At 36.4% G+C, this 16,400-nt stretch overlaps 1 protein-coding gene across 4 annotated transcripts in view; it reads right to left on the minus strand.

Moving 5' to 3' along the window:
* ARHGEF10 (Rho guanine nucleotide exchange factor 10) overlaps positions 1-16,400 on the minus strand; it is a 2,254,368-nt gene that overhangs the window by 1,223,483 nt on the left and 1,014,485 nt on the right. For all 4 annotated transcript variants that reach the window (XM_044073505.1, XM_044073484.1, XM_044073499.1 and 1 more), the window contains one exon: positions 562-654. In XM_044073505.1, coding sequence (XP_043929440.1) covers positions 562-654 — 93 coding nt within the window. The remainder of the gene's footprint in view (positions 1-561; positions 655-16,400) is intronic.

The raw sequence follows: 16,400 nt of genomic DNA on the forward strand, positions 1-16,400 counted from the left end.
CATACAAGGCATCCCCCAACCCAATACTACTGGATTTACTGTATATCCGCAAGTCAAATGGCATCAGAAATACTCAGTCTACGGCTTTAACCTCTTCTGTGACATCAACAGGTTTGGAGGGGCAGGTATATCTCACAGAGGATACTGCTGCTCTGGAACAGACACCCCATCCACATAAAACAAAGTTCATCCCTGTCCATATTCAAGCATAACTTGGATCTATAGATGGGAAACAGAAAAATTATCCCAGGACTGCCCCCATGTTACTAATGGACAAAGGCAGCTCTTAAATGTTTTAGCCCATGCATGGGTCCCCTCACATTATCTATGGTATGATTCCAGTTATTCTCATTAGGCACCTGGAGAAAACCCATACAAACACAAGGAAGACATGCAGATTCTGCAAAGAAGATGCCACAACCAAGAATCAAATTGGAGAACCTCTTGCTGTGAGACAATAACACTACCTGCTGTGTCACTGGGCTGCCCTATGCTACTTTGCCACCCTAACTAAAAACAAACGCAAAATATTTAATAGAAGTAAAATACCTTGGCACTTACCTGCAAGAGAACAATGAATTGTGGGAAGCGCTGAATTGGTTTCATCATTAAACTGTATAGGTTTATGCCCTCTGGACTGGTATCTTGGCAGTGCTAAGAAAGAAATAAAAAAATTACAGCTACAGGCATATCCATACCTATGTATAAGATCAAAAAATTCCACTAATAATGTTTGCAACAAGTGCATGACTGTGTCCTGACTGAAATACATTACAATGATGAGTGTATGATGTGAACATAGTCCATTCAACGGATACCATTAACTTTATCGGATCCAGCATTTCAGAATTTTATATACATATATGCATAAACAAAATATATATTTGGACAATATTCCTGTGAATTATATACCAGCTTTATATAAGAAAGATGTGCACTGTAGGTTTAAAGAAACACGTTTTCATAGGTTCATAGGTTGGTACTAGGCTATCAGCCCTAGGGCCTATACAAGCCTAGCCATAACAATTCCCTGGCTATTTCTTCCCACATTATTTACTTTCCTCCTAATACAGCTACAAAGTTGAAAACTGAGTTCCTTAATGTTGCAGTATGTTTTTTTTATTGCAGAACTCAGATGTCCACATATTTAATTTAGCCATTTCCCTGCTTTATGAGGCCTGAAAAATCTGTTCCCACTGATGTCAATGGGCCATGTGAACAGAAGACCATGTCTGCTCATTAGCTGTTTACATAGTTCCTGTAGAATCTGGATAAACAGACAAATGCGGATGTGCAACAATCCATCAGTATGGAATCAGAAGTTGTCTTCCAGGCTAGGCATAGGTTGCACCGCAGCAGCCTGTAGGAGACTGAGTGCACCTTCCAGGCTAGGTATAGGTTGCACAGCAGCAAACTGTAGGAGACTGAGTGCACAGATAGGATTTTTGGATGATATGCATAGGACTTGTTTACTCACTGTATTCCTCTTGAAAATACCTTGGTGGTCTCTCAAGCTGTTGCAAGTGCCTGGTCAGGTACATGCTGAAGGGTGCAATACCATGCCCTTACTTATTAAGTTTTGCAACGGAGAATGATTTTCTCACCGCAGTAGACATATGGTGGTCAAAAGTCAAGTTACGTATAAAAATATTCATACAGTGCCACAGATATGCAGTTTTATCATCGCTGTGCATTGGTACTATATATATATATATATATATATATATATATATATATATATATATATATACACATATACACTCAAAATACCCAAAAGTTGATATCACTAACATCAACAATAAAGCTAAACAAAATCTGACATTCCAATGCACATGTTTCAAGAGATAACCTCAGCACATGCATGTTAAAATAGTGTTTTTAAACTCTATACACATCAATCCAACACAAAATCTCCCAAAAGAAACATAAATTCCACGACCAGGAACACCACTGCAGGACAAAGCAAACTCTCTTATTTAACATGTTCTGGTACCTCGGCTTCTTGCCTTCTACTGGAACATTTTTGAACACAATTGTGTCCCTATATATATATAGCCACTTCCAATTATTTAATTAATCAATTATCAAATGAAGTACTACATAAATCAGTGCATTAAGCAAACATTCTCAGACTTTTCAAGCTATTGCACTTCTCTGTATAAACCAAATGGCACTGAATATTTAAACAATAAATATAAATACAAATACACTTTTAAACAATATTAAATACATCATTATTATGTGACTAAATGTCTTATTAAGCATATTTAATATTTTATATCTTTTCTATCTTAATATCAAAAAACATTTTACCATGTTATGAAGTGCTAATGACCTTCTAGCTTCCCTGTTACAAATTTAGTTACTATACTAAATACAAATATAATTCATATCTCAAGTTGTAAAATTATTGCACTTTTCAAATAACTTTATAACAAATTATGACTACACTTTTAAAACAAATTTAAATGACTTTGAGCATAGACATTTTGTCATATCAGGAACTTATACGATTTTTAAATACATCCAAAAAGTATTACAAAAACATTTTATACATAATATACAGTGCCAATGACATCTTAACCTTTCTATTTCAAATAATCAAATTATTTTCTAAATTCATTCCAATGGGATGCAAGGTATGAAAGTTGATAATCATTCTGCTCTCTATTCTGTTTAATAGTTTCTTAAAATTTCCCCTATTGTTGATTGGTCGTGCAAGAATGCTAAAAAATAGACTGCTATCTGAACCCTGATGTTTGGACAAAAAATGCATGGCTACTGGACTTTCTAACTTCTACCTTCTAACGTCACCTAAGTGTTCCAAAATTCAGATCTTGGCCTTCCTGTTAGTTTGACCAACATACCAGGAGATAGGGTGGCAGCCACAATCTATTATATAAATCACCCCATAGCTGTTACAATTATAAAATTCATTGGCCCTGTACAGTTTCCCATTAATTCTATACCCATGTAAATGCTTTACCCAATTACATACTGAACAGTTTCCACAACTATGAGTACCTACTGTTCTACGCATCATACCCTGACATGCAGGGTTCAATAGTTTCTTATTCAGCAGTTCTTTAAGATTATTGTACCTACCATAAGAAAACACAATAGGTTTGGGAAACAGAAAACCAATAGTATTATCTTCACTAACAATTTCCCAAGCCTGTCTAACTATCCTTTCCAAAACAGAGGAGAATTCAGAATATCTAGTGGCAAAAAATAATCTCTCATCTTCAGTTTTCCTATACATAACTTCTCCTCCATTATGACTCCTAGCCATCCTAGTATGATCCACCCCATCACCCACAATTTTATTCCTTGCCTTTTGTAATATTCTATAATCATAACCTCTGACCCTTAATCTATCATACACCTCATTTAAACATATTTCCTTTAAACTAACTTCAGAGGTGTTGATGAAAATCCTTTTGAATTCTCCATATGGCAATGACTCAATGAGGTGAGGTAGGTGCATACTAGTGGCATGCAGAAAATTGTTAACAGTTGTGGGTTTCCTATATGGTTTGTGCTGTATCCTCTGCTTGCTATCTACATAAAAAATACATCCAAAAATGAAATGCTGAATCTCTCTGTGCCCCAAGTAAATTTCAATCCATGTGAGTTATTATTCAGAACTCCCATAAATTCCAAAAATTCTGTTTCACTACCTTTACAAATGAATAACAAATCATCTATATATCTTTTGGAGTAAATTACATTCTTCACAAAATAATCCTTCAACATCATAAACTGACTTTCAAAATCCCCCATACAGATGATGGCATAGGATGGGGCGAAAGCTGCCCCCATCTCTGTTCCCTTCTTTTGTAAGAAAAACTCATTCTTCCATTTAAAATAGTTATGAGTTAAACAAAACTCAAGGAGGGTCAACAGAAATGCTGAATGGGGTCCTTCCCCCAATCTCTGAGCCACAGCTTCCATGCCCTATCTCTTGCAAATGTTAAAATACAAAGCATTCACATTTACTGTTCCACAAAAATAATTCTCTTTCCATTCAAAATTTACTAAATCTTGGCATATTTCTTGAGTATTTTTAACATGGGAAGGCATAACATTCAAATATCTTTTGAGATGGAAATCTAAAAAAGTATTAACATTCTCAAAAAAAGATCCTATTCCCAAGATAATAGGTCAACCTGGGGGTTTAGCTAAATCTTTGTGAATCTTTGGAATGGCATACATGAAAGGGTGCCTAGGTGTACTAACAATTAGCTTTATGACATCTTTATTTTTCAAAAAAACAAGCCTTCCCCCACGTCCAAAATGTCATTTAATTCTGTTGAAAATCTTTGAATAGGATTATATTGTAACTTGTCATAACACCCATCTTCAGACAATATCTTTGACACCATTTTGTCATATCGATCCATGCTCATCACCACCCAATGACCCCCCTTGTCAGCTGTTTTATATACGACCTTATCTAGGTTAGACCTTAATTCCTGTAATGCCCGCCATTCTCCTTTACTAAGATTATAGGAACACAATGCCCTTACAAAATTATCATAATAATTTTCAACTTTTTTACATACCAAACTTTCAAACAGATTAATAGCATTGCTTGTCCGAGGGGGCAGAAAATTACTATCAGAAGTCAATTTAGGCATATCTAAATGTCCATATCCAGTGAAAAATTGCTCTGACACTGTTAGATTCAGCCTAATCACCCACATTCCCATCACCAAGTCCGACAGACTGTTGAAACATTTCATTGTCATAAATGCTTAAATTAAATAAATCATCCTCCTCTGAAGACACATCACTAGTATTCATTAAATTTACATTTTCTTCAGTAGTAAAAAACACATTCTGCTTTGCTTGAAAAAATACTCAACTTTAGCTTGGGACAAAACTTCTTAACATCCAAAATTATGTCTGCAAGAGACCGAATTCTAGTAGGGACAAACTTTGCCCCTCTTAATAGTACCCTTTCAGCATCATCAGAAATATTAATATCAGTTAAATTAACAATTTTCAATGCATTCTTTTCCCCTTGATCATGAATGTCCCTACGTGTTTCAGAAATTAAACAAACATCATAATAAATAACATCAACATTATCATAGTTATTTATGTTGTTCAAGTTATCCGAAGCAAAAAAATAGTTCAATGGTCCATCACAAGCATTATGGTCAGAAAGACACAGTCTTACGTCTATCTGTTTTTTCTGTTGTTTTTTCCTTGTGCCCTCTTCGGTTTTGCTTGTTGCTGAACCGGCTGCTGCTCTTTTACAATGTTTTTTTGAGTGCAATGAATCTCCTGAGCTGATTTCCTCAAAGGAGACACTTTTTCTTCCAAAATGTTGTTCATCTGATGACACCGACGAGTCGCGGACATCAGATGCAGTCCGTTTACTCCTCCTGTAATTACTGATGCGTCCCCTAAGTTGACGAGTATAAATCAAGTCATTTTCAGTCTTTTATGTCTCTGAGTAATTTTTTTCTTTTAACGCTCAACGTTGGTTTCTGCTTTTTGCACACTTGCATTTACTTTGTCGAAAAGTTTTTGATACCTTTGGGGGGAGATTTCACTTAATAAAGAATTCTGTAACAAAGTGATCTCCCACTACAATTTCTCCAAACTTCAGATATTCCTTTTAATCAGGACCCATAATCAAGCAAGTGTGCATTGTAGTGAGGCCTGCCTCCATTCAGCCAGGAGATCACTCTTATCATCAGTGAAATCCCCAGCCAGCAACCGGTCAACACGGAGGCCCCTCGGGGTAATATTTAATGACACATATTTTTCAAGAAGTTTAAGGTCATAAAAGACTATTACCTCTTTAACCATCAGTTTCTCTAATGACCAGAATTTATCCATTTCCAGGTTCTAAAATGTAGAAGCCCAAGGGTCAACCGAAGCCAATCTATGTTCTCGATCATGAAATAAATCAGCAAACAAGGTACTAACTGTAGTACCTGAAGGTTCAGTGGTCCCCATCTTCCTGGAAAAATTATAAACTCTATACACATCAATCCAACACGAAATCTCCCAAAAGAAACAAATTCCACGACCAGGAACACCACTGCAGGACAAAGCAAACTCTTTTAATTAACACGTTCTGGTACCTCGGCGTCTTGCCTTCTGTTGGAACATTTTTGAACACAGTTTTGTCCCTATATATACCGCCACTTCCAATTATTTAATTAATCAATTATTAAATGTATAAACTAAATGGCATTGAATATTTAAACAATAAATATAAGTGCAAATACACTTTTAAACAATATTAAATATATCATTATTATGTGACTAAATGTCTTATTAAGCATATTTAATATTTGTACAGAGAAGTGCAATAGCTTGAAAAGTCTGAGAATGTTTGCTTAATGCACTGATTTATGTAGTACTTCATCTGATAATTGATTAATTATATAAATGGAATTGGGGTTATATATAGGGACAAAATTGTATTAAAAAATGTTCCAGCAGAAGGCAAGAAGCCGAGGTACCGGAATGTGTTAAATAAAAGAGTCTGCTTTGTCATGCAGTGGTGTTCCCGGTCGTGGAATTTATGTTTCTTTTGGAAAATAGTGTTTTTGTAAGGAACAAGCCGCCCTGAACCCACATATCCACTATTTATACATTCCGACTCTGAGACAGCAAAGCCAGGTAAAGATGATATTCCTGACTTTGATATTATAGAGCTCTTTCCCTGCTGTGATCATCTTGTCTGTTGACAAAAGTGCATTGGCAAAACAGATAATGAGTTTAAGCACATCCGACCTCCCATTAAATATCTATATCTACACACACACACACACATATATATATATATATATATATATATATATATATATATATAAATAACTATATAGCTATATATACATATATATATATATATATATATATATATATATATATATATATAAAACTATATATATATAAATATCTATATAACTATATATACATATATATATATATATATATATATATATATATATATATAAACTATATATATATAAATAACTATATAACTATATATACATATATATAAAAAACTATATATATATATAAATAACTACATAACTATATATACATATATATATATATATATATATAAAAAAACTATATATATATAAATAACTATATAACTATATATACATATATATATATATATATATATATATATATATATAAAACTATATATATATAAATAACTATATAACTATATATATATATATATATATATATATATATATATATATATATATGGGTCTAGGTTAGAAGATCGACAGCCGACATCACCGACAACGGATTAGCGGGCGCCAGATGATCGACACTCGGAAGACCGATGCTACGGATGAAAACGCCGACGCCAGGGATAATGACTTGGAAAGAAGGCTGTGTGAGTATGCGGTGGTGACGGACGTTAGGGTGCGAGTAAGGTAAGTGTGGATAGTGACAGTCTGTGGGGATAGGGGTGGGTTAAGTGAGTTAGGGTTAGGGCGCGGGTTAGGTAATTGTGCGGTAGTGGTATTTTTGGGTTAGGCGGGTTAAGTGAGTTAGGGTTAGGCGGGTTATGTAAGTGTCGTAGTGGTATTTTTGGCTTAGGGGTGGGTTAAGTGCGTTAGGGTTAGGGCGGGTTAGCTGAGTGTGCGATAGTGACGGACCTTAGGGTAAGGGTTTGGGTTAGGGTTGTACATAGTTGTGTGTGTGAGGTTTAGTGGGTGTGCTTGTGTTCTGTGTGTGGTTTTGGATAAGGGGATGTGTTTTGTTAGTTGATTGTTGTTATTGTGGTGTGTGCAGTGTATGGGGTTTCGTGTTTGTGGACCGTCGGTTACTTGTTTGTCGGGCATGTGAGGTGTCGTGTTTATGGTTTGTCGAAAATGTGGTGTCGATGTTTCTGTTGTCGGTGAAAGTGGCTGTCGATCTTATGACCTAGAACCATATATATATATATATATAAAAAAACTATATATATATATATATATATATATATATATATATATATATATATATATATATATATATATATATATATATATATAAAACTATACATATATATAAATAACTATATAACTATATATATATATATATATATATATATATATATATATATAAAAAACTATATATATATAAATAACTATATAACTATATATATATATATATATATATATATATATATATATATATATATATATATATGGGTTTATGATGTTTCTTCAAAAACGTCAAAACATCAAACTAAAAATAACTGACCATAAAATTTCAATGCACAATACAAAAAAAAAACATTTTTTTGCAACAGTTATATAAATCCACTCTGAGATTGCCCTACTCTGGGACACACACAAATAACATTAGTCCCTGCTATTCTACAATCTCACAAAAATCTGGTAATTATCTAACAACTGACTTTAACTGCATTTATTAATTAATTCATTTTTTTATTTTACTTACATTTACATACTTATTAAATTCCAAACTATTCTCCTTCTATTCTTCTCCTGGCTAAACACTCCTATAGCTCTCTCCATCTGATCTCTACCTGTAGTATCCTTTTGATCTTTATTCATAATCTAATCTTCTGAGATTTCATCAGAAGACCCAACAGCATAGCAACATCTATAAATTCTTACCAAACTACATGTAGTAGTAGTAATGCCCTACAGATATCCTATTGTACCTGTCTATTAACTTAATGTAATTTATTAACATTATCATTGCTTCTTAGTAAAACTGAAATATAACTCTGTGCAATGTAATGATAGCTAGTTTATACAAGCATATATTAATATATATATATATATATATATATATATATATATGTGTGTGTGTGTGTGTGTGTATACATATATATATATATATATATATATATATATATATATATATATATATATATATATATATATATATATGTATATATTAGATTGTGCGCATATATATATATATATATATATTACATTGTGCATATATATATATATATATATATATATATAAATATATTAGATTTTGTATTTCATATGTGATATTTAACATTTACTGTTTTGCATTGTACTATATTGGATTGGATTGAACTGTGATATCTTGTAAAATTTAGTAACTGTGGAGCTTTTCTCATTTGGACTTTTTGAAGAGGTATCTTTCGTGACCTATTTAAATATATACTGTACAGCAGACAGCACATACACATGAAAAACCTCCACATCAGCTTTCTGAATATATTATACTTTATCTCTGCATATATACACATGTGTGTGTGTGTGTGTGTGTGTATGTGTGTGTGTGTGTGTGTGTGTGTGTGTGTGTGTGTGTGTGTGTGTGTGTGTGTGTGTGTGTGTGTGTGTAGATATATATATATATATATATATATATATATATATAAACAAGCCACAGACATACGGAAGCATAACTGAAGCTTGCAACCAGTAATAAGCTACTGTCTCAAAGTCAAAAGCAGATTTAAACAAAGCAGGAATACAGGAATACAAATATGACACCTGCTACCAGTAAATGGCACACAGGAATACATCAAATCACTAACCTTTCCAAGGAAAACTGTTTCTCAATTACAGTAAACATCTTTTACTTATTTTTGTATACAATCTGCAATTATTTTACCCAGATTCTTAGTCTCATAATCTGGCACCCAACCTGCCACAAATATGTAAGCATATATTTTGGAATCATTATATCCTGCTTCCCACTCATCTGACTTCCTCAGCAAAATGCAGATTATGTCAGAAACACATTTGCAAAATATATCCACCTCTGACAGTACAAAGGAAACAGAAACATCCTCCACTTTAATGACATGTATACTACATTTAGCACAAAACAAACCTATTTAATTATAAAAGCTCTGAGTTCATATGTAAGCTCACCTTGACTGTTCATTACATTCTACAAAAACAAGAACTCAGTCTGCATTTACAATATTCTGCCATATTTATATGGATTCTCAGTACTGCAAATTACCCATTAAAGCCTCTATGAACAACACAGATAAATAAGACTGCTCAGAAGTATTTTGATGGTGTAACAGAGCACTTAAGACACAGTAAGGCTTTGTTACATATTTTACATGTTGTTGTTGGGAAATGATGACAGACTTAAACCCATATGCTGAGTGTATTTAGCTTTTAAGCATACAGTAAATTATTTTTATACTTAAAAAATATGTAGTCATTCTGCTGCCACCATGGGTCGCCTTGTGCACAGGTGAACTAGATGGCTGAATTGGTTGGCCTTCGAACGTTAATTTTTCCGCATTCTTTGCTAAGAATTTTCTTAGTAAAGAAATGGGAAAGAAACAGAGTCAGAAAGGTATCCCTATTAGAAGAGCACCCTATGAAAGGGCTGCAGTCTTCTTAATGGTTAATTAGATCAATTTGTGGAGCGTTTTACTCTTGCTGTAAAGCAACAACTACCTGAAAGGCCATGCAAATTAAACAGACAGGTAACTGGATCATTAGTAGCAGCCAGCCACAGTATGAGGTACGGCAACCAGATAAATTCTGTTCATACTTCCACCCTGCACTTCTTAAAATCAGCAAGCATTGCACTCACGCAGTAATGCTAGACATAGAGTTTTGTGTTACTTATTCTTTTTAACACCTTTATTGAATTAGCACGTCATGCTTCTTATTGGTCAGAAAATGCATGTTGATGCAAATCCTGTTATTCTAGTAACTTATTTTAAAAGAATTAAAGTAAAAATTAAAACGTGCCCATTATTTTAGTGCCCCCCCCCACCTCCATGTTTGTCTTTTTCTCTGATCCTTAAGCAAGCAGGTTAAAAGCTATGATCCTCCACGAGAGTGTCTCTGTTTTTGATTTATGCATTGTAAAGTGTGTGTTTTTGGTTAAGTCTTACAATGTTGCAGTTACAAAATAATGTCACACATCTGAAATTCTGATCTGCTATCACAAATAAAAATAGTAATAAAAAGGAATACTATGTAACCCAGTAGTATTCTGTCAACTGTGTACTGTAAGAGCAATATTTTCAATCTTTCCCTATTTTGGGGAGCGCTTTTTTCCTCAATATTCTTTAATTTGTCACTGACTTTCTTTGAAAGGCTTAGACAGTATTTTTAAAGAGTTTGGTGTGTAGGATGTACACTTTTCTTTCAAAAGCATTTACAAGTAAGTGGATATCTGGTGGCCTGGCAGAAGCAGGATGTGTGTGAAAGTAACTGTTTATTGGCACAGTGGTGCAGTTTGTGGTGTTGCCATCTCACAATATATGGCTTTGGTCCACTTCTTGGTTGTGGCATTTTCTGCATGGAGTCTGCATGGCTTCCCTTTATCTATGTGGGACAATCATGTGCTCTGATTTCTCCAGCACCCCAAAGAATTTGCCTGTAGGTAACCATACAGCATGTGTGCATCTTGTGATATACGTGGCTTGTCAGGGTCAGTGGCAGTATGTGTGTTCTTGTGTGAAAATTCACTATAGCTTGTGTGATGCATCTTGCTTTCAAGAGTAGTGTCAGTGTATTACGCTGTTACATTGAGACAGATATGGACACATGGGCAGGGGAAAAGACTGGGAAAAAAGAAAACCTAAGAGAAGAGCAAGAGATGAAAGGGAGAATAATATTCCTGTGTAAAGCAAGGATTTTAGTCAAAAATTAAAAACTGCAGGTGATATTAGAATAACGAAGAACTAGATCTGACAATGATAACAGAAACATGGGCAAATAAAAAGTGGAAAGGGGAAAAAGGTGTTGTTTGGTGTAAACAACATAGGAGACACAGACAGGGCAGGTCAGAAGCAGAAGCAAAAGTCTGTCTATAAGAGGTCAAATTTCAGGTAATGATAAAGGAAGGAATGCAGGGACAGATGACAGCCAGTAGAAATGAGTGCACTGGCAGACAATCTGTTGGGGGGCAAAGCAGACGTCTAGTGGGCAGGTACCATCTGAAAATCACTGGCTACTACCAGATATGACAAACAGAAGGTAAAGGGAAGAGTAAAAGCATGGGGAGATATCCCAGTAATGTATATGAGCACTCCGACATTGTTAGCCCTACTGTACAAGGAGCAATTTGTGTTTCATGTCTATGAAAATACTATCTGTCTATTTATTTACGTACTTGTTTACTTACTTAATTACTTCTATTTGTTTTCTGGGAATTATCTGACTGAGCTTCATTTTCAGCGGTGGCCTGAGAAGAAAAGCTCCACAGTTATGCAACACACAGAATAAAAATCAACTGTTCGTGGACATTCTTGAATGCATATACAAAAAAAACTAAATAAATAACAGAATATATATGTAAATAAATAGAAAGCATAAGTAATGAACATTACAAATGAATATTACAGAAAATTATTGACTTTAACAATTAGCTTAGTTTCTGGTGTCATTCCAATGGGATCCAGTACCTGATAGCCCTGGAAGACATGATTGACAAACCACAATGCTTTGCCAAAGATGGCCTGCATCTGTCTCCCTTGGGCTTCAGGCTACTGACAAAGCCTCTTGCCTCTCCCATACTGCCTTTTTTAGGCAAAGCCATGAGGTCAAAACTACCAACATGAAAATGTCATCAAAACATAAATTAAAGGTCATGCCGCTAAATGCTAGGAGTCTAAACATGAAACTGCAATCATTGCAAGCATTCTTAACCCCCTTGAAGAAGTTGACATTTGTGCAGTCACAGAAACCTGGTTCAAAGCTGCGGAGAGCACCCCAGCCTTACCAGGTTACTCGTCCTATCATAAATTCAGACCCCAAACTGTGGGTAGCAAAGCAAAAGGAGGTGGAGTTGCAATTAATATAAAAGACATACACACCTCCAGGCTGGTTAAAGAGTATGATGCACAGGAGATACTCCAGGTGCAGTTAACCACTAACAGGACCCCTCTTCAAATCATAGCTAGCTACAGGCCCCCAACTTTGACTCAAGATGCCCACTCCACCTATCTGAATCTCTTTGAATTCATCAAGATTCAACCTTTTACCCTGATCCTGGGCAACTTTAACTATCCAACCATAGACTGGAAGAACTACTCATGCCAAAACACAAATGCCTAGAGATTTCTTGATTTCGTCAATGCAAATGCCTTGGACCAGCTGGCTGACACCCCCACAAGAGGTGAAAATATTTTGGACTTGGTATTAACCAACATGAGTAACCACTGCAATATCCCTACAGTGTCATCCTCCCTGGTAAGATCTGACCACAAAGCAGTCACTTTTTAAATCAACATCTCCCCCTGACCACTCCTTAGATAGGGGCAAACAAAAAAAACTTCTTGAAAGCTGATTAAAACCTCTTGAGGGAAGGTATAAACAGCTTCACAGCTCCCTCCCCCTCTATAGCAACTGGCACCTATGTCCAAACCTACACCAAAGTACAATGTGAGCACTTACATAGCTGCATGGAATCAGTAATACCCAACAGGACAAAATCATGCTCCTCAAGGAAATGTAAATCTGTTTGGCGGACATCTGCAATAAACAAACTCTAAAATAAAGGAAAAGATGCTGTACAGGACCAAGAAGAAGCAGATGCCTATTTGGAAGTAATCTCTCCTTAGTCTGAACAAGCAAATAAGAGCACTAGTAAAATCCTCCAAAGCAAACTTCAAGTCCAAACTGGCCACATCTACTAAGGGCAATTACAAGGCTTTCTTCACATATGTCCACAAACTCAAGGGACGCACCCAGATCTGCTCAGAACTGGTGGTCAAGGACACCACATGCACAAACACTATAGATATAGCCAACTTGCTGGTAGACAGGTTCAGTGAAAACTTCACTCCTCTTTCCCCATCAGTAAATCAGGACATCCCCAGCACCTGCCTCCCCCTCCGCTTACCTCTAGGGAGCAAGTCATCATCCACGGGATCAGATAACATCCCAGGCTGCATCCTACATGAACTCAGGCAGGAACATGCAGCACCATTAGGCAGCCTATTCAACCAAAGCCTGAGTACTGGCTCCATCCCAACCAAGTGGAGGACAGCCACTGTCATCACTTTGCGCAAAGGTAGAGTGTCCACCGATCCAGGAAATTATAGACCCATCAGCGTAACTAGCCAGATCTGCAAGGCCATGGAGCGGATTATCATGGACCTCATTAACAAGGACATTGACAACCTCCAAACACTTGATCCCACACAGTTTTTTTTTTCAGCAAGGGAAGATCATGCCTGCTAAATTTGATTGACTTCTTTGAGATAGTCACCAAAGCCCTGGATGAGGGGAAGACGGTGCATACCGCCTACCTTGAGCTGGATAAAGCCTTTGATACCATCCCCCACTTGGGTATAATAGATAAACTCTCTCAACTAGGCATCAATCTGTATGTTACCATATAGGTAGCAAACTAGCTCACTGATAGAACCCACCTAGTCAAAATAGGGGAAGCCACCTCAAGCAATCGACCTGCAATGGGTTTTGTACCCTAGGGATTGGTTTGGGGCCTTTGTAGTTTGGGATATACTTTTCTGAGGTGTAGGCCAAAACCAGTGGCCTATGGCTGACAAAGATTGCAGATGACTGTAAGCTAGGCGCTGTCATCAGTTCCCCTAGTGATGCAGATATCCTCCAAGAGGGTCTCACCCAAACATATGACTGGTTCCAGAAACATGGCCTCAAACTGAAGGCCAAAAAATACGTCATCATCTCCTTTGGGGAGAGTGACGTCCCCACAAATTATCACATTAGTAACAAGGTCCTAAGCACGCAATCAGTCATGAGGGACTTGGGTACCCAGGTTGATCGCAAACTGACTTTTGACCACAATATTGCCTCCGTTTTCTACATGGCCCACCTCATTAGTAAGGGTATCTCATTCAGGGACAAGGTGGTCATAACATCCCTGTATTTTTCCCTTATAAGACCCATTATTGAGTACAATGCCTCTTTCGGCATGTACCTCACAAAGCACATGCAGCAGCTGGACAGACCAAAGAGATTCCTCACTAGGAGAATCCAGGTACTCAAACATCTACCCTACACAGATAGGATAAAGTCCCTGTCCCTCTAATCAGTCTCCTACAGACTCCTCAGAGGTGATCTCTGTCTGGAATACAAAACAATCTCAGAACCCCGCCTTGATGGGACTGCTGCATATCCACAAGTCAAGCTCCACTCGAGTAACCCACATGCACAACCTTAACCTGGTCTGTGACATCAATAGGAGTTGTTGGCGGGACTGATTCATGTCCCAGAGACTCCCAATTCTGTGGAGTAAACTTCCACTCCACGTCAAGCAGAGTACCTCATTAATGCTTTTTAAGTACAACCTGGATAACTGAATGGGGAACCGAAAATACACCCCTGGGATTGTACCTGTGTCCCTGCTGGACAGTGGCATCAGGTGCTGACTTGCCGGAACGTGGGCTAAATTCTTGGCTAGGCTTGTAAGGGCCTCAGGGCCAATAGCCTAGTAACTTCCTATGATCCTAATATAGTGTCAATATATGCCAACAGTTAAATATATGGTTAAGAACTGATACAGTATAGTGGTTAAAGGAGGCAGAGGAAGAGAGGGAGAAAATAGGATGGATAGAGATTAGAGACTGGATGGATGCAGATGAAATTCAGGTACAAGGACAGGTCCAAGTAGAAGTAAGGTAAGTTTTTAGATTGTATAGAAATGTCTTATGTCTAGTATCATGTCTACGGTCTAAGTGAATGGAATTCATAGGTTCATAGAAGCGTACTAGGCTAACAGCCCTAGAGTCCTTACAAGCCTAGCTATATTTATCCCGAGTTGCCCCAATTGTAGGTGGTTAGGTGAGACAAGGGTCTATGGTAGTCAATAATGACTTCTGTCCAGGAGGGACATGGGTTCCACCCCAGGAGTGAATTTAGGTCACCCATCGATTGATTTAGGTTTGTTTGAAGAGGGTCAGGAAGGGTCTCTGTTTCAAGTGAAATTGGAAGCTTGTTCCAGAGAAGTAGCAGCCTCTGGGAGATGTATCTGTCTCTCCAGCATGACCTGTTCATGTCAGAGGCTAGATTAAGATCCCTGGAACACATGATTCTTGTGCAGCCTGCCCACATGAACAGAATATAAAGGGTCACTAGTGTGATTGTTTGAGCTGACAACTTCAAAAAGTAAAATAGAGATGGGTGGGCATCTGCTGGCTTCATACAGAATTTTATGAATCAATTTTAACTGGTTAAATGGAAAAAAGATGTTTCACCTCCAGGCAATTAATCTTATGAAGTTTTTTTTTTTTTTGCAATTTTAATGTATGTTTGTTATGTTATGCTTATGCAGATGAGTTTTTGGAATATTAGCAAGGATAGAGGAGGTATAAAATAGTGTAGGTAATAACAAAGTTTGGACTGTATTTAATTATGCTGTTTCTGTTAGGTAGGGTTTTTATTTACATAACATTCCCAAACTTTTGTGAGCTGTTAAGATTACAAAGTCAATAAGTTTCATGAATGATA

Source organism: Protopterus annectens, chromosome 1.part1 (assembly GCF_019279795.1).
Source record: "Protopterus annectens isolate FY-2018-M chromosome 1.part1, PAN1.0, whole genome shotgun sequence".
Taxonomy (NCBI): Eukaryota; Metazoa; Chordata; order Ceratodontiformes; family Protopteridae; genus Protopterus; species Protopterus annectens.